Genomic DNA, 17,696 nt, shown 5'->3' on the forward strand with positions numbered 1-17,696 from the left:
CATCTGACTTTGCCAACACGGGTGTTAGAAGGGCAAAACTCTTTCCTGGTACACTGAAAACGGTACGGGCACTGTTGGTACAGGCAGGATTAAAAAATGGTTTTAAGAATTTAATAGGAAAAAACACAACGTTTGGCCTCGTCACTACAACGCCGACGAGAGCCTAAAGCCGAAGAGCATTCAGCAGAACCATTCGCTAGCACAGTGCACTTACACCCTACAGGAGCACCTGCGAAAAGACCAGGGTCTTCCGACCAAGCGTGGATCTGATTGGGCGGCAACCGGGAGTATGCTGCCCCCACGCGATCGGCCGCCGCTTCCTCCGCTAACACGTCGCCCGCGACTAGAGGGGCGGTACCTGGGCGGTCAGGTTTCACGCACCCGCCGGGAACCTCCACTAGAACGCTGCGGGTACCACTCTGGGGCACCGATTCAGAGCCCCGAGCTTAGCCGCTGGGCGGTGGCGACTGCCACGTGTGGTTATCACCTCTTCTCAGGAGAAGGCGTCCGCCCGGCGCTCGTGTCCGCAGGCGAGTCAGCGGACTCGGCACCAGCGGCCCGAGGCAGCCCAGACCCGGGCAGGGGCGGCGCCCGCGCACCCGGAAGAGCCTGCGCGCCGAGGCCAAACAAAGCCCTCGAGCAGCGACGTGCGCGCCCCTGAAGGTCACCTAGGCGACCAGCTCGGCCAGACCCACAGCGTCTGGCAACCTAGACCAGCAGGGCAGAAGATGGAAGAACCTCTCAAAGAGGCTCCTCCGGAGTCCTTGGGACCTGAAAGCACAGCCAAGTCCCCAGATGACAGCAGGACAGACAACCAGGAAGACAACTGGCAGAACCAGCATGAAGAAGAGGTAGATGACCAGAATGATCACAGAAGGGCTGAGCAGGCTGTCCAAAGAGTGTCTGGACAGACTGACCATAAAGTATATGAACCCACTGGTGGCCAAACATCTGACCAGGCTGATCTCAGAACATACAACCGTGCTGATGTTGCTCAGGGTGGTGCATTTGATCAGGATGACCAAAGAATGTATGAGAAGACATCTGGCCAAGCCCATCATGACAGCCAGATGTCTCTTCTGCGTGAACAAAGAACTTCCCTACAGATTGAACACAGAAGGTCCAGCCAGGCTGAAGGAAGAGCTGATGGACAGATTGACCGCAGAATGTCCAACCAGACTGAAGGAAGTTCTTCTGAGCAGATTGACAGTAGGGTGTCTAACCAATCTGACCAAAGAACTTCTGAACAGATTGACCATAGATTGTCTGTCTCATCTGAACCAAGAGCCTCTGGACAGATTGACCACAGAATGTCCAGCCAAGCTGAGCGAAGAACTTCTGAACAGATTGACAGCAGATTGTGTGGCCTGGTTAAACGAAGAACTTCTGAACCAATTGGCTATATACCGTCTAACCAGGTTGACTCCAGAACGTCTATAAAGACTCACCACGAGGTATGCGAGGAAGCTATTGAACTAGCTGAACAGCAAACTGCTGACCAGGCTGAAAATAACGCTGATCACCTTACAGTGGACAAGACTGACTCCAGTGACTATTACAAGGTTGACCACTTAATGGATGAAGAGAATTACCCCAGAGAAGACTATCTGGCTGACTATGGAGCACCTGGCCAGTATGATGACAGAATATTTACGCAATCTGGTGACAATAAGGAGTCCAAAGAAGCTGAATTCAGAGTAGAACCCTGCAAATTTGAGGCCAGAGGAATAGACCAGGACAGTTCCCCAGTTTCAACTGAAACTGACACAGGAAGTGTAACCGGTCTGCAAGCATTTGACTCATTTAATACCAGATGCACCAGTAACTTCCAAGCAAAAGACCAAGCCTATTCCCAGAGATTTCCCTGTATCTCATCCAAGCTGGACTATACCATCGGTCAAGAAAAAACTAAAGCCATAGAAACCAAGCCTGTAGGTTAAAGGGGCATTTGATACCACCTGGGAAATTGGAGGCCAAGCCAGGGGCCTAGTGTGGTGGTATGGGGGCAGGACAGGAAGAGGGTGCATGTTGGATCAAAGATGAGGAATAACCTACACATCATGGTTTATTCAGGAAGGGCAGGAGAAGGGTGGGAAATAGATGGGTTGCGTCTTCTGCTACTGGAAGGCCATTCAGGAAGGATCAGTGAACCAGGATTCATGAGTCTTGGTTCTGCTGCTTACTGTGGGGCGCTAAGTCATTTCCCTTCTCTGGGCTTCTACCAAAGAAAAGGAATTTGGAGTCAATTGGAGGTCCTTGTGAAGGGAAAAGTATTTGAAGTAGATTGGAGATACCTTAGGTAGTTCCTGGGACTTGAGGTGCATTATATTGTCAGGAGAATCAGCCAGGTTTGTCATCATAATGTATCTTATCTCCAATTCCTGGTGTCCAGGTTCCATCAACACCAGATTCCAAAGATAAACAGCAACAATAACAACAAAGCTTCCTGGGGCTTTTCCATTTATTAAAGACTCTCTGGGGGTGGGGGTGGAGGGTATATTTCTATTGCAGGATGATATTCCAGAATACCAAGAAGGAAAGAGGCCTCTTGGATACAGTCAGACTTCTAGGAGACAATTCCCTCCTATCGTATACGAAGATCCTTATCAAGTTGCACTACGATACATGGAGAAACACCACATTCTGCAAATATTCCAGGTAAATCTCTCAATCCCTTTCTTTAAGAGCGAGTTTTATAGTAATTACAATGTAAAAAACAAACTTGGACCTGGATTTTAGAGGTACAAGAATGGCCTTTGTTTATAAAAGGGATATAATCTCATTGAGAAGTCAGCAAATGCACTAAGATGTATTCAACCAAAAGTAGTAAATGATAAACACCAAAGAATGCTACTTACCATGATGTAAAGCCCTTTAGAGGGATTAGAGATCAGGCAGGTTAGTTGATATGGAAAAACATGGCCAAGGGTTAAAGTTTGAGTCAGACTGGGAAGGAAGGACAAAATATTGGCATTTGAGAGAAAAAAAGCTTTTTCAGCCAGGTATGTAATACTTTCAAAAGATGCCAACCTGTGACCATCTAAAAACCTGCATTCTTTAGGGGGGAAAAGAAGTAGTGAAAAGTTGCTTTTAATTCTTTGACCTCCAGAGATGGGGCTGGAGCCTCTTTTAAACTATGACATTTCCATGGCCAATATAGAATTATAAGAGATTATCACATTTATAACATTTTTGGGTTTTGGTGGGTTTTTGTTTTTGTTTGCCTGACATACTTATTTTTATGTTAATATTATTAACCAACGAGGCACATGTGTGTATATTAAAATGTGCACGTGTAGTAACTTTGTGGTTAGAAAGGTGGAAAGTAAGACTGGCCCATCTCAAATGAAAACATTTAAACTAGAAAAAAAAAAATCCACTTTACTGGAGAAACTTAAGTTTAAAGAAGTAGGGTATGGAAGCAAGAGCACAAATTATGCAATCTGTTAGCCCAAAGCTTCAACCTAACTTTGCCACTTCTCATCTTTGTGATTTGGAGAAAATTAATAAACAGTGAATCTCAATTTCCCCATATAAAACAGAGATGAGTGATTTTACTTCATTAACCCTGCTCTCTGCCTTTTCTTTCTTAAAATGTCCTTTTGTGGGAGAGTGCTAATGGCTGGGTTTTCTGGCTTTAATCAAAGAACTACTAATTATTAAACTGAAGGAGGAAAGCTGTTGAAGAAAGTACAATTCAAATTATTCTATAATTTTCTTCATCTGCCAAGGAAAAATAATACTTGCGAATGCAACGTTATTGTAAGAAAAATTAGTTATCAAATATGTGCTCAATAGAAACATATATGAAATACATAATTGGCATGGTGCATTTAACGGATGTTAACTATTTTATACCTGGAACTTGCCCCACTGTTTTTCCCTGCAAATGAGAATTCTGCTTATACTTTATTCTGATGTTTTGGGTTATTAAACAACAACAAAGTATGGAAGTGAATTTCTGAAGTTTTGTATATGTTTTCTCATTTATCATTACAAACACTAAATATCTTTTTCACCTTTTTAGAATCAGATGGCTCACAGGGAAGTTTCTATGTAAAGATATATAGTGTTTTTAATTTATTCAAAAGGCTTTTCTTTTAAATAAAGGGATTAATTCACTAATTTCTCAGTCTAGCAAAATCAGAATTCTCAAAACAAAAACTTTGTCCAAAACTGTCTCAGTACCTGTTTGATCTTGGAACTAGAAAAGTATCCATTGCTATTATTGCTAAATTTTTATTCCTCTAAATTTTACCATAATTTGCCTGATTTTATGACTAGTAAGAAAGTAATTTGTCACTTTGTAGAGATACATGAATTTCTTTAAAAGGCTATGGTGCACACTAGGTCAGTGCATGAGATTTCTTCACATATAACCTAACCACATTACTTTAGTTCAGAACCATAATGCCATGCCTCATGCTCTTTCTCAGCAGATCACTGAAAACTTAGTCTATGAAAAGCCAGAGGACCCCCTGAGTTTTATGCTGTACCAGGTATGGAACAGGAGAAAAAGAACAATGTTTTAATTCTATTTATTACAATAAAGATAGCACACATACACATGTACAAAACAAGACATGTACAACTCACTAGATTATCATGAAGGGAGCACTTAAAAAATTTTTTTTTACATTTATTTATTTTTGAGAAACAGAGTGAGACAAAGCGTGAGTGGGGGAGGGGCAGAGAGACAAGGAGACACAGAATCTGAAGCAGGCTCCAAGCCGTGAGCAAGCAGTCAGCACAGAGCCTGATGCAGGGCTTGAACCCACAAACTGTGAGATCATGACCTGAGCTGAAGTCAGATGCTCAACCAACTGAGCCACCCAGGTACCCCATGAAGGGAGCACTTTTAAAGCGTTGAATGCTAATGTCTTTTTAGCATTAGCTGTTTTGATGGGTAAATAGTAATCACTGCAACTTTGATCTGCTTTTTCTGATTACTAAGGCGGTTGCATACCTTGTCATTTGTCTATTGGCCATTTGGAAATAACTTCTTTTTCTATGGCATTTTTTGTCTTTTTCTTACTCATTTAAAACAGTTTTATATGTATTCTAGAAAATCATAAACCTTTGTTGTGTTTGTTGCATGTTTCTTCTCCCACTTTATGCCTTCCCTTTTTATCTCCTAAAGGTATCCTTTGATAAACAGAAATTCTTAATTTTGATATAGTCAACCTTAACAACCTTTTAAATTTATGATTATCACTTCTGCTGTCCTATTTTAGAAGTGTCTCCTTAGTCCAAACTCCTGACCGTAGCCCCCTATATTATCTCAGAAGTTTGTGGAATTTCTTTGGCAGGCTGGAGGAGTTAAATTTTGTTTATTTTGTCTTTGACATTGATCTCCAGTCAATTTGGGATTGATTTTGTGTAGGCTGTGAGGAGGGGTCAAGTTTCATTTTCTGTTCTAAGCAGACATCCAGTTGACCCAGCACCTTTTATGTAAAAGACCATATGTCCCATACTGCTTTTTATTTGATTCTGATGGTATATTTGTCTATCCTTGCTCCATACAAGACTGTCTTAATTCATATGCCTTAAAATAAGTCATAATATCTGTCAGAACAAGTCCTCATATCTTATTTTTCTTTAAAAATATCTTGGATATTCTTAGGCCTGTCCATTCCTATATCAATATTTACAATTATTTGTCAAGTCATACACACATACACAATCAGAAGCACACACTGGGGGGATTTTTACTAGGGTTTCATTGAATCTGTAGATCAATTGGGGAAGAAGGAATAGCTTGACATGATGAGTGTTTCCAGTCCTTTATCCTCTCCATTTATTTATGTCTTTAATTTGTCTCAGTATATTTATTCTTTGCACAAAGGTTTTATATATTTTTGATAGACTTATTTGTAGGTATTTTATAATTTTGATGTTATTGGAAATAGAATTTTTTAAAAATTTCGTGTTCTAATTCCTGGCATATAGGTATACAGCCAATTTTTTTGTTGTTGTTGATCTTATATCCAGCAACCTTTCTAAACTCAACTTATTAATTCTAAACATGTATTTGTAGATACTTTGGGTGTTTCCATATACAGTCATATCATTTACAAATAGTGACAGTTTTATTTGATCTTTCCAATCTTTATCCTTTTTCCCTCCTTGTCTTACTGCATGTATTATGTATCTTCTCTTTATCCCTTCAGATCTACCTTTTTCTCTTTTCTGTTGTACAAAGTAGCTAATCCATATGGACTAGATCAACAGGCTCTCATTCCTTCTGACTTCCGGCTGGGTTAACCCAATGGGAAACCTAGAGGAAGATTGGAAGCAGGAAAGAAGGTGAAATCAGGTTTATTTCCCTGGCCTTTTCCCTTATGATCTGTCTTGAGTTGTCTGGAGGTCACTGCTCCTCTCAAGGCATCTTTTTATATGATTCTTTGTTTCTGAATTCCAGTAATGTCCTCTCTTCTGACCTTCGAGGTTAAGAGGTTAGCTCCACTTTTACTAGTTTTGGATTATTGTGTTATCTCCTGTGACTCCCCTATGCCTAATTCTTTTAAATAAACCCTTTCTGGATGAATCTTCATTGAATTCTTCTTTTTTTTTCAATGTTTATTTACCTTTTTGAGAGAGAGAGAGAGAGCGAGACAGCGTGAGCAGGGGAGGAGCAGAGAGGGAGGGAGACACAGAATCTGAAGCAAGCTCCAGGCTGAGCTGTCAGCACAGAGCCCGACGCAGGGCTCAAATTCACAAGCCATGAGATCAAGACCTGGGCCGAAGTCAGATGCTCAACTGACTGAGGCACCCAGGCGCCCCTAATTCTTCTATTTTGAATGTGCCATCTATTTCCTGTCGGGACACTGACTGATATAGTACACTAGTTAGGGATCTCCAGTAGAATCAGTATTGAATTGAAGTAGGTACAGTGGTTCACCTTGCTTGCTCTTGATCTTGTTTTAAAAAAGTTTTCCCTTTTTAACTATTAAGTATGCTGTTTGCTCCGTTTTATAGATACTATTAATCATATTAAGGAAGTTCTCATCTAGTCTGTTTTCTGAGAGTTTTTCATCACGAATCATTAAGTTTTGTCAAATTATTTTTCTATATCTATTGTGATGACTGCGTGATTTTTCTCCCTTACTTTGGTAATGTAGTAAACTATATCTATTTTCATTTAAAAAACTTTTCAAGCATATGTGCAGAAAATTACACAGATAAAAACTGTACATCTTGACTAATTATCACTAATTGGCTAAACCCATGAAACCACCAGTCAAGTCGAGAGATAGAACGTTACCAGCTCCTCAGAATCCCACGTGGCACCTGAGTCTAATCACTACCCTTTCTCTTCTATAAAATAACCACTATTCTGACTTCTAGATTAGTTTGGCTTTTTTAGATTTTTGTGTAAATGAAATTAAATATTATGTACTATTTGGTGGCTGGCTTCTTTTGATCAACAGTATGTTTATGAGATTCATTCATCTTATGCATATTCATTCCTTTTCATTTCTGTAGTTTCTTTTTTTAAAAAAATTTTTTAGGGGCGCCTGGGTGGCTCAGTCGGTTAAGCGGCCGACTTCGGCTCAGGTCATGATCCCGCGGTCCGTGAGTTCAAGCCCCGCGTCGGGCTCTGTGCTGACAGCTCAGAGCCTGGAGCCTGTTTCAGATTCTGTGTCTCCCTCTCGTTGACCCTCCCCTGTTCATGCTCTGTCTCTCTCTGTCTCAAAAAATAAATAAATAAATAAATAAAATTTTTTTAAACATTTATTCAGTTTTGAAAGGCAGAGAGAGACAGAGCGCAAATGGGGGAGGGGCAGAGAGAGAGGGAGACACAGAAACAGAAGCAGGCTCCAGGCTCTGAGCTATCAGCACAGAGCCCGACGTGGGGATCAAACTCACAGACCGCGAGATCATGACCTGAGCCGAAGTCAGCCACTTAACCGACTGAGCCACCCAGGCACCCCTCATTTCTGTAGTTTCTATTCTGAGTTAGAGTTTTGGTTGTGATGAACAATGCTGCAGTGAACATTTGTGTACTTATTTCTTGGTGCACATGTACATTCATTTCTACTGGGTTCATACCTAGAAATGGGACTACTAAGTCCTAGGGTATTGACATAAGTTCAGCTTTAAAAGATGGCTGCCAAAAGGTTCACCAAAGTACTCTGATCAGTTTATATTCTCATTTAAAGTGAATTGTTGCAGTTTTCTTCATGTATCTTGTACTGTGGTCCTTTGAACTTTTACGAATTGTGGACTCATTCTATTTGGAAAATTTTCAGCCACTATTTCTTCAAACATTTTTCTGTCCCTGCCTCCTCCTCTAGGAACTCCAATTATACATATAATGGGCCACTTGAAGTTCATTCTCTGTTTATTAAAAAATTTTTCCCTTTGTATCATTTTAGATACTTTCTATCACTGTGTCTTCAGGTTTACTAATCTTCTGCAGTGTCTAAAGTACCATTAATAATAAAATGCCAGTGTATTTTTCACTACATACATTATAAGTTTTGTAGTTTCATCCCTAGGAGTTTAGTTGGTATCTTTTGTAGAGTGTTGACATCTCTACTTTACTTTTTTTTTTTTTTAATGTTTATTTATTTTGAGAGAGAAAGACAGAGAAAGAGCATAAGGGGGAAGGGCAGAGAGATAGACACAGAATCTGAAGCAGACTCCATGCTCTAAACCGTCAACACAGAGCCTGATGCAGGGCTCAAACTCACAAGCCGTGAGATCATGACCTGAGCCAAATTTGGACACTCAACTGACTGAGCCACCTAGGCACCCCTCTACTTTACTTTTTAAACAGAGAATGCAGTTATGATAACTGTTTTTATTTTCCTGCTTCTTTATATGCCTAGCAATTTTTTTATTGAGATATAATTGACACATGATATTGTATTAGTTGTAGGTATATGCCTGGTAATTTTTGATTGGTGTAAGATAATTATGAATTTTGCCTTTCTGGGTGCTGGATTTTTGTTGTTGTTTTCCTGTAAATGTTCTTGGACTTTATTTTGGGGCCTAGCTAATTAACTTGGAAAAAGCTTGATCTTTTCAGATTTTGCTTTTAAGATTTTTTTTTAGAGTGGAGCAGATCAGTTTTCAGTTTAGGGCTAATTAGTCCCCACTACTGAGACAAGACCCTTTTGAGTATTTCACCCAATGCCCCATGAATCATGAGGTTTTCTAGTTTGACTGGTGGTAATAGGCACTATTCCTGGGTTGGTTCTTTCCATGGCCTCTGGTAGTTTTCTCATATACATGCACTGATCTATATGCAAGGGATTACTGGAAGGGGACCTTCTACAGATTTCCAGAGTTCTTTCTGTACCATTCTCTCCTCTCTGGCACTCTGCCCTGTGACCATAACTGTCTTGATTTCCCTAGGATTTCAGCTCCATCATCTCAACTCAAGGGTCTGCAGGGTTCCTGTTGGGTTCTCTTTTCCTACACACTAAGGCCAGGAAATTTTCTGAAAACTGTAAGGTACATGCATTTATGATTATTCTGTCTTTCTGATTAACTGACTCTTTTATCGTTATGAAATGTCTATCTTTCTCCTTGGTTATATTCTTTGCCTTGAAGTTTTATTTATTGAAGTTTATTTCCCCTCATATTAATATAGCCAGCCCAGCCTTACAGTTTACTTGGTATATATTTTTTCATCCATTTACTTGCAACCTAACAATGCTTTATATTTAAAATGTGTCTCTTGTAAGTACCACATAGTTGGGTCTTTCTTATCTTTTATGATAATCTCTACTTTTTAACTGAACCATTTAGAACAAAGGTAGGCAAACTGTGGGCTACCTGTTTTTAAATGGCCCAAAAGCTACGAAAGAATTTGCCCTTTTAAAGTGGTTAAATTGGGGCGTCTGGGTGGCTCAGTTGGTTAAGCGTCCAACTTCACCTCAGGTCATGGTCTCTCCATTCGTGAGTTTGAGTCCCACGTTGGGCTCTGTGCTGACAGCTCAGAGCCTAGAGCCTGCTTTGGATTCTGTGTCTCCCTCTCTCTGTCTGCCCCTCCCCTGCTCACAGTCTGTCTCTCTCTGTCTCTCAAAAATGAATAAATGTTAAAAAAATATTTTTAAATGGGTCGCCTGGGTGGCTCAGTTGGTTGAGCGTCCGACTTCGGCTCAGGTCACGATCTCACGGTTTGTGAGTTCAAGCCCCGTGTCAGGCTCTGTGCTGACAGCTCAGAGCCTGGAGCCTGCTTCAGATTCTGTGTCTCCCTCTCTCTCTGCCCCTCCCCCACTCATTCTCTCTCTCTCTCTCTCAAAAATAAACATTAAAAAAATTTTTTTTAATTTTTTTTAAATAAAGTAGTTGAAGAAGGAGGAGAAGAGGGGGAGAAGAAAAAGAGAAGAGAAGTAAATGAAAGAAGGGGAAGGGGGAGGTGAATTCAGCAGCAGCAACAGATATTTTGTGTACTGCAATGCTAAAATGTGTATTATTCAGCTCTTTTCAGAAAAAGTTTGCCACCTCCTGGTTTAAACCATCAGTGTTTAACCTAATTATCAATATGGTTGAATTTAGAGCTCTCATTTTATTTGTTTTCTTTTTATGTCTTATTCTTCTGTTCCTCTTTTATTGCCTTCTCTTGGATTATTTGAATAAATTTAGTATTCTACTTTAATTTATGTATTGGCTTTAGCTATACCTCCTATTATTTTTTAATGATCACTCTAGGAATTACAATATATATCCCTAACGTTTCACTGTATATATATATACAGATATATATATACATATATATATATATATATATATATATACATATATATATGTATATGTATATATATACATGTATATACATATATACACACATACGTATATGTATATATGTATATGTATATATATATATATATACACGTATATATATGTATATGTATACATATACATATATATATACACACACACACACATACACATACATATATATGTGTGTATATATGTATACACATAGAGAGAGGGAGAAAAAAAGTAATCTTTTACATTTATCCAGATAATTGCTATTTCTAATGTTTTTCATTCATTTGTGAATTTCCATGTTTCTCTCTGAAATTATTTCATTTCAACCTGAAAAACTTCTTTCAGCCTCTTTTGCTTGCTGCTGGCAGAGAACACTCTTGGTTTTCCTTTATCTGAAAATCTATCACACATTCTTGTAGAACATTTTTGCTGGATATAGAATTCTGAATTGACTTGTCCAGCTCTTAAAAATGTAGTTTCATCACTTTCTGGCCTTCATAGTTTCAGAGGAGAAATCCACAGTCATCCAAATTGTTGTTCTCCTGTATATAGTGTCCCATTTTTCTCTGGCTGCCTTCACAATCTTGTCATTTTCTTTAGTTTCCAGAGGTTTTATCATGATGTTCATTGGAATTCATAATTCTGGGAGTTAGCTGAGCTGCTTGAATCTTTTTTTTAAGGTGTTTTTAAATTTATTTATTGAGAGAGAGAGAGAGAGAGAAAGTGAGAGACAGCACAAGCCAGGGAGAGACAGGGAGAGAAGGAGACAGAGAATCCCAAGCAGGCTCCACATTACCAGTGCAGAGCCCGATGTGGGGCTTGAATTCATGAATCACAAGACTATGACCTGAGCTGAAACGAAGAGTTGGATGCTTAACTGACGGAGCCACCCAGGCACCCCTGAGCTGCTTAAATCTTATAAATTTACACCTTTCACCAAGTTTTGGAAGTTGGCTCAGGCAGGTATTTTCCTGCCCCATACTCTATTTTCCTCTTCTCTTTTTGATACTCAAATTAACCTTATATTAGACCTTTTAATATTATCCCACAGATCCCTAAATTCTGCTCATTTCTTTTAACTTTTCTTGCTCTCCAGATCAAATAACTCCTTGGCTCCATTTTCAAGTTCACTGGCTCTTCTGTCATCTATATTCTGCTCTTAAGCCCATCCAGTGAATTTTTTATTTTTCAGTTCTAAAATATCTTTTCAGTTTTCTTTATTTTGTATTTATTTTCTGTGATATTTTATATTTTCTTTGATTTCCAGTATGTTTGACTTTACTTAACTGAACACAGTTATAATAGGTGCTTTAAAAACACTTATCTGATAACCTCAACATTGGATCATCTTGGAGTTGGCATCTGTTGATTGTCTTTTCCATTTATTTTCCAAAAAAAAAATAAAATTTTATTGTGGTAATGACTTTTAACCTGAGATCTACCCTCTTAACAAATTATTAAGTGTACCACACATTATTGTTGACCATAGGTATAATTTTGTATAGGAAATCTCTACAGTTTATTCCTCTTGCTTAACTGAAACTTTATGCCCACTAATTAGTAACTCCCCATTTTCCCCTGCCCCAAGCTCCTGACAACCATCATTCCACTCTTTGATTCTATGACTTTGCACTTTAGATACCTCATGTAGTGGAATGATGCAGTATTTGTCTTTCTGTGAGTGGGTTATTTTAATTAGCATAATGTCCTCATTCATCCATGTTGTCACATATTGCAGAATTTTCTTCTTTTTTGAGACTGACTAGAATTTTATTACATGTATGTACCACATTGTCTTTATTCATTTATCTGTTGATTGACATTTATATTATTTACACGTCTTGGCTATTATGAAAACAGTGCTCCAATGATCATATCTCTTCAAGATCCTGATTTCAATTCTGTTGGATAAATAGAGCAATCCCAGAAGTGGTATTTCTATTTTTAATTTTTTGAGGAATCTCCATACTGTTTTCCATAGTGGCTACACAATTTTTGCATTCCACCAATAGCAGGAAAGGCTCCAATTTCTCCACATTTATTGTCTTTGTTGTTTTGGTAATAGTTATCCCAACTAGTGTGCAATAATGTCTCATGGTGGTTGTTGATTTGCATTTCCCTGATGATTAGTGACATTGAGCATTTTTTCATATACCTGTTGGTCATTTGTATGTCTTCTTTGCAGAGATGTCCACTGAAGTCCTTGGTCCATTTTTAAAGTAGGTTATTAGGGTTTTTGTTTTTTGTTTTACTATTGAATGGTAGGAATTACAATATATATTTGGGAAATAAACTCCCTATATGGTTTGCAAATATTTTCTCCCATTCTGTAGGTGGGAGATTGATTGTTTCTTTTACTATGTGGAAGAATTTTAATTTGGTGTAGTCCCACCTATTTAATTTTGTTGCATGTGCTTTGGGTGTCATATCCATGAAATAATTGCCAAGACCAATGTCATGAAGCTTTCCCTCTATGTTATTTTCTAGGAATCTTACAGTTTCAGATCTTATGTGTTAGTCTTTAACCCATTTTGATGATTTTTATTAAGGATCCAATTTCATTCTTTCCTGTTTTCCCAGCAACATTTGTTGCAAAAAGGTTCCTTTCCCTCTTGTGTATCTTTGGCACCCTGTTGAAGATCAGTTGACTGTATATGTATGGATTTATTTCTGGGATCTCTATTCTGTTTTCTACTGACCTATATATCTGTGTTTATACTATACCATATTGTTTTGATTACTATAGCTTTGTAATATATTTTGGAATAAAGAAGTGTGATGCCTCCATCTTTGTTCTTTTTTCTCCAGCTTAATTTGGCTATTCAAGGTCTTTGGTGGTTCTATAAGAATTTTAGAATTCTTTTTTTCTACTTCAACATTTATCAGAAGAATATGGTGGAATTCAGTCTACACAACATAGTATTCATAACAGTCAGACTACAATCTAAAATTATTCTACTTACATGGATGCCTGGGTGGTTCAGTTGGTTAAGTGTCCAACTCTTGATATTAGCTCAGGTCATGATCATATGGTTTGTGAGAACCAACCTCATGTTGGGTTCTGCACTGACAGTGCTGAGCCTGCTTGGGATTCTCTCTCTCTCTCCCACTCTCTCTACTGCACCCCCCCAACTCACTCATATGTGCTCTCTCAAAATAAACACTTAGAAATAAAATAAAATAATTCTACTTACAGAAAACCTAGAATATACAACCCATTTTAAGTGGAAAAGATGATTTCTTCCTTTTTGATTTGGTTGCCTTTTATTTCTTTGTCTTGCCTAATTGCTCAGACTATGACTTCCAGTACTATGTTCAAGTGGTAAGAGTGGGTATTTTTGCCTTGCTCCTGATCTTAGAGGAAAAGATTTTATCACCACTAAGTATGATGTTGGCTATGGGCCTTTCATAGATGGCCTTTATTATGTTGAGGTAACTTCCTTCTATTCCTGCTTTGTTAAGAGTTTTTGTCATGAGAGGGTGCTAAATTTTGTCAAATGCCTTTTCTGGATCTATTAACATAATCATCTGATTTTTATCCTTTATGTTGTGAATGTGGTGTATCACATTAACTGATTTTAATTCATAGTACATAGCTGTTATTTGCAGGATTCATTTTTTTAAGTTTATTTATTTTGAAAGAGTGACAGAGAGTATGAGTGGGGGAGGAGCAGAGACTAGAAGAGAGAGAATCACAAGCAGGCTCCATGCTGTGAGCTCAGAGCCCGACACAGGGCTCGATCTCATGAAGTGTGAGACCGTGAACTGAGCTGAAATCAAGAGTCGGGTGCTTAACTGACTGAGCCACTAGTTGCCCCTGCAGGATTCATTTTTTGAGTGCTTACTCTTGCATATAGGAAGCAGATCTTACTTTTTTGTATAAAACATATGCATTTAAGGTTTTATCACATAAGTTTAACTACATGGTATTTTCACTTACTTCAAAATAGTTTCTAATTTTCATTATGTTTCTTGTTCAACTCATGGGGTTAGAGACATTATTTATATAAATTATTAAATATTGGATTTTCTAATTTCCCTTTGATTAATGACTTCTAAGCCAATTGCACTTCACTCATAAAACAAGATTTCAAATATTTGAAATGTATTGATTGGCTTTATGATGCAACATATGTTTAACTATTAATGAATTACTTAGAATTGAAAAAAACTTATTCTGAAATTATTAGGAAGTGTTTTAAATATATCTATTTGACCAAGTTTGCTAAATATGTTGTTCATGTCTTCCAATATGACTGTCGATTTGCCTGTCTCCTATAGTTCTGTTAATTTATGCTATTTGTATGTACTTAAGATTATGTTATGAGATACATATGAATTAGAATTCGTATATCTTTCCAGTAAATTGAACTACTTTTCATTAAAAGATATAATGAACTTTGACTTCTTGGCTCATAGTCAATGTTTAAATGACATGGATTTTTCCATCCTTATTACTTTTAACTGACTGTCCTTAAGTTTTAGATGCTTTTTAAATTTTTATCATTATTTAAATCTGACAAGCTTTTAATTTAGCTAATATATATTTGATGTTATTAAAGATACATGTGGATTTACATCTATTGTCCAACCATATGCTGTCTATTAGTTCTACCTGTTCTATTTCTTTTCCTCTACTTTTGCCTTCTTTTATCACTCCATTTTTTCTATTAGTTTAGAAGTTATACACTCTTAATTTTTTTTGTTTCCCATTAGGATGATTTCAAAAAATTAATAGACTTTATATTTTTAGAGCAGTTTTTAGGTTTGCAGAAAAAATGATCAGAAAGTACAGTGAGTTCTTGGGGTGCCTGGGTGGCTCTGTCGGTTGAGCATCTGACTTCGGCTCAGGTCATGATCTTGCAGTTTGTGAGTCTGAGCCCCGCGCTGGGCTCTGTGCTGACGGCTCAGAGCCTGGAGCCTGCTTCGGATTCTCTGTCTCCTCCTCTCTCTGCCTCTCCCCTGCTCATGCATTGTCTCTCTCTGTCTCTCAATAATAGATAAACATTAGAAAAAAAATTAAGAAAGTACATTGAGTTCTCATTTACTCCCTTCTCCTTTCCCGATTTTCTACCTCTAATTTCCCCTATTATTGATACCTTGAATTAGTGTGCTACACTTCTTATAGTGATGAGCCAATACTGATACATTATTATTAACTGATGTCCGTGGTTTATGTTAGGATTCTCTCTTTGTGTTGTGAATTCTATAGGTTTTGGCAAATGTATATGATATGTACCTATAATTACAGTATCAAACAGAATAGAGTCACTGTCATAATAATTTTTAATATTTTATTATTTCCCCTAGAAATTGCAACAGGTATTCTTGATTTATCAAAGTCTAAATTATTTGTCTTGGTCAGTAGAAGGACTTTTGTAGTTTAAATTTCTATGTATTTTAACATCACAAGATAACAGTAATTCCAAGTTGTCCAAAATTGCAAGTAGAAAAAAATTCTTTTTCATTCTCCTCAGGTACAGGAAATGATAGAAAACAGAGACAAATGTGAAACCTACAAAGAATGAATTTCTCCTCAACATTGTTTACAACCCTCAGTATCAACACTATGTTCTGTTTCTCACTCTGAAAAATGATTCTTGAATGGTCATTGGTAGTGATTCTGCCTAAATATGTCCTTAATTTTTAAGTAAAATCTATAAGCTGTCCACTTCAAAAATTCACATAAGTTACACATACCTCAGGCTAATCATGCAAAATATATACATGTAATACTTATCCATGCATTGATATTTCAATACTCATTCCTCTAAAGCACTGCATAATAACAAGTTCACAAATCCCAAAGAAGATCAAAAAAAGAATATTAGCAATTTATATGTAGTTCTCATAAAGCATACAAATCTATCATGTCTCCAAACTGTGTATAAAATTTTCAATCAGAAAATGTGTGGAAAATAATTTTTAGCAGCACTTTTTTTCTCTCTTCATGGAAGGTGATTGTTGTAATCTCTTTTTTCTTGTTTCTTAATACCTCCAACATATTTTTACTATTTTCCTATTTGACCCCGCCTGTTACTTTCTGCCATTAGTGGATGTGATTTAATCTAATCCTAGGGATACCTCTCTTCTGATTTTTAACCTACAGCAAAATTCAAACATGTTATACTACTATGTGCATACCTATGGGAGAGGCAGAATCACACTTCCTCATTACCTTTATCCCCTGAAGAGTATCCACATTGCATGGAATGTGTAACCAGTAGAACTGGTATTTAAATGCAAAAGGCCTTAATATAGTCTGGTATGAGAGGACCTGCCCAGCATTCATAACTGAGATGATCATCTACTACTATTTTTGTAAGCTGAACCTGTTGTTTAATTTCTATTTCAACATTAAAGAATTGATTCTTTATACTGTTTAACTGCTGACTCGGTGTAATTATGTGGTTGCATTACAATGGATTAAGTTTCTGTTTGAACAATAAAGCACAAATCCTACTTTTTTTTTAATACCTGAATGTCATTTCTAATAATTATACTTTTTAAAAAATCTCCTAATAACTTCAGAGTTTTATTTAGCTCCTTTAGTTGTCCATAAAACGTGCATGTGCTCAGACTCCACAAATGTTCTCCACTCAGATAAGGAATCTGTCTGTTGATTGTGGGCTAGCAAAACCAGGTGAAAGCTGGATAACCTGTGGGGAAAGTTTGAGTGATGTGACTAAGACTATAATTAATCAGTTGGTTGAACAAAATAACCCAGAGATGGAAGGGCCAACAATATCATTAGTGATCGAAAAGTTGGATGTTATCATTAACTTCTGAAATTAAGTATTAAATTTAGTTCACTGGTTTTCAGCCTGAATACCAGACAGCTTTGATGTATTTCTCAAAGCGGAACACTTCAGACCAGACCATCCCAGCCATCCAGCACTTTGCGTTAGCTTTCTCTGTGATATGTTTCACAAGTGTCATTTTGACCTTTTGCAGTGAGGCAGTGGACC

General features: G+C 37.6%; 1 protein-coding gene across 4 annotated transcripts; it reads left to right on the forward strand.

Annotated features, from left to right (window-relative positions):
* The first annotated feature begins 352 nt into the window (after positions 1-352).
* TEX55 (testis expressed 55) lies at positions 353-17,114 on the forward strand. 4 transcript variants are annotated; one of them, XM_053903383.1, is made up of 4 exons: positions 353-1,931; positions 2,512-2,658; positions 4,437-4,499; positions 16,206-17,114. In XM_053903383.1, exons 1-4 carry the CDS (start codon positions 729-731, stop codon positions 16,254-16,256), a joined length of 1,464 nt encoding a protein of 487 aa, XP_053759358.1. In that variant the 5' UTR covers positions 353-728; the 3' UTR covers positions 16,257-17,114. The 4 variants fall into 4 exon arrangements, with proteins under 4 accessions (XP_053759358.1, XP_019303986.2, XP_019303984.2 ...); XM_019448439.2 differs by having other exon boundaries at positions 354-1,931; positions 2,494-2,658; XM_019448440.2 differs by having other exon boundaries at positions 354-1,931; positions 2,494-2,658; positions 4,440-4,499.
* The last annotated feature ends 582 nt before the right edge of the window (positions 17,115-17,696 follow it).

This window comes from Panthera pardus, unplaced genomic scaffold, assembly GCF_024362965.1.
Source record: "Panthera pardus isolate Hobbes unplaced genomic scaffold, ASM2436296v1 HiC_scaffold_16, whole genome shotgun sequence".
Lineage (NCBI taxonomy): Eukaryota > Metazoa > Chordata > Mammalia > Carnivora > Felidae > Panthera > Panthera pardus.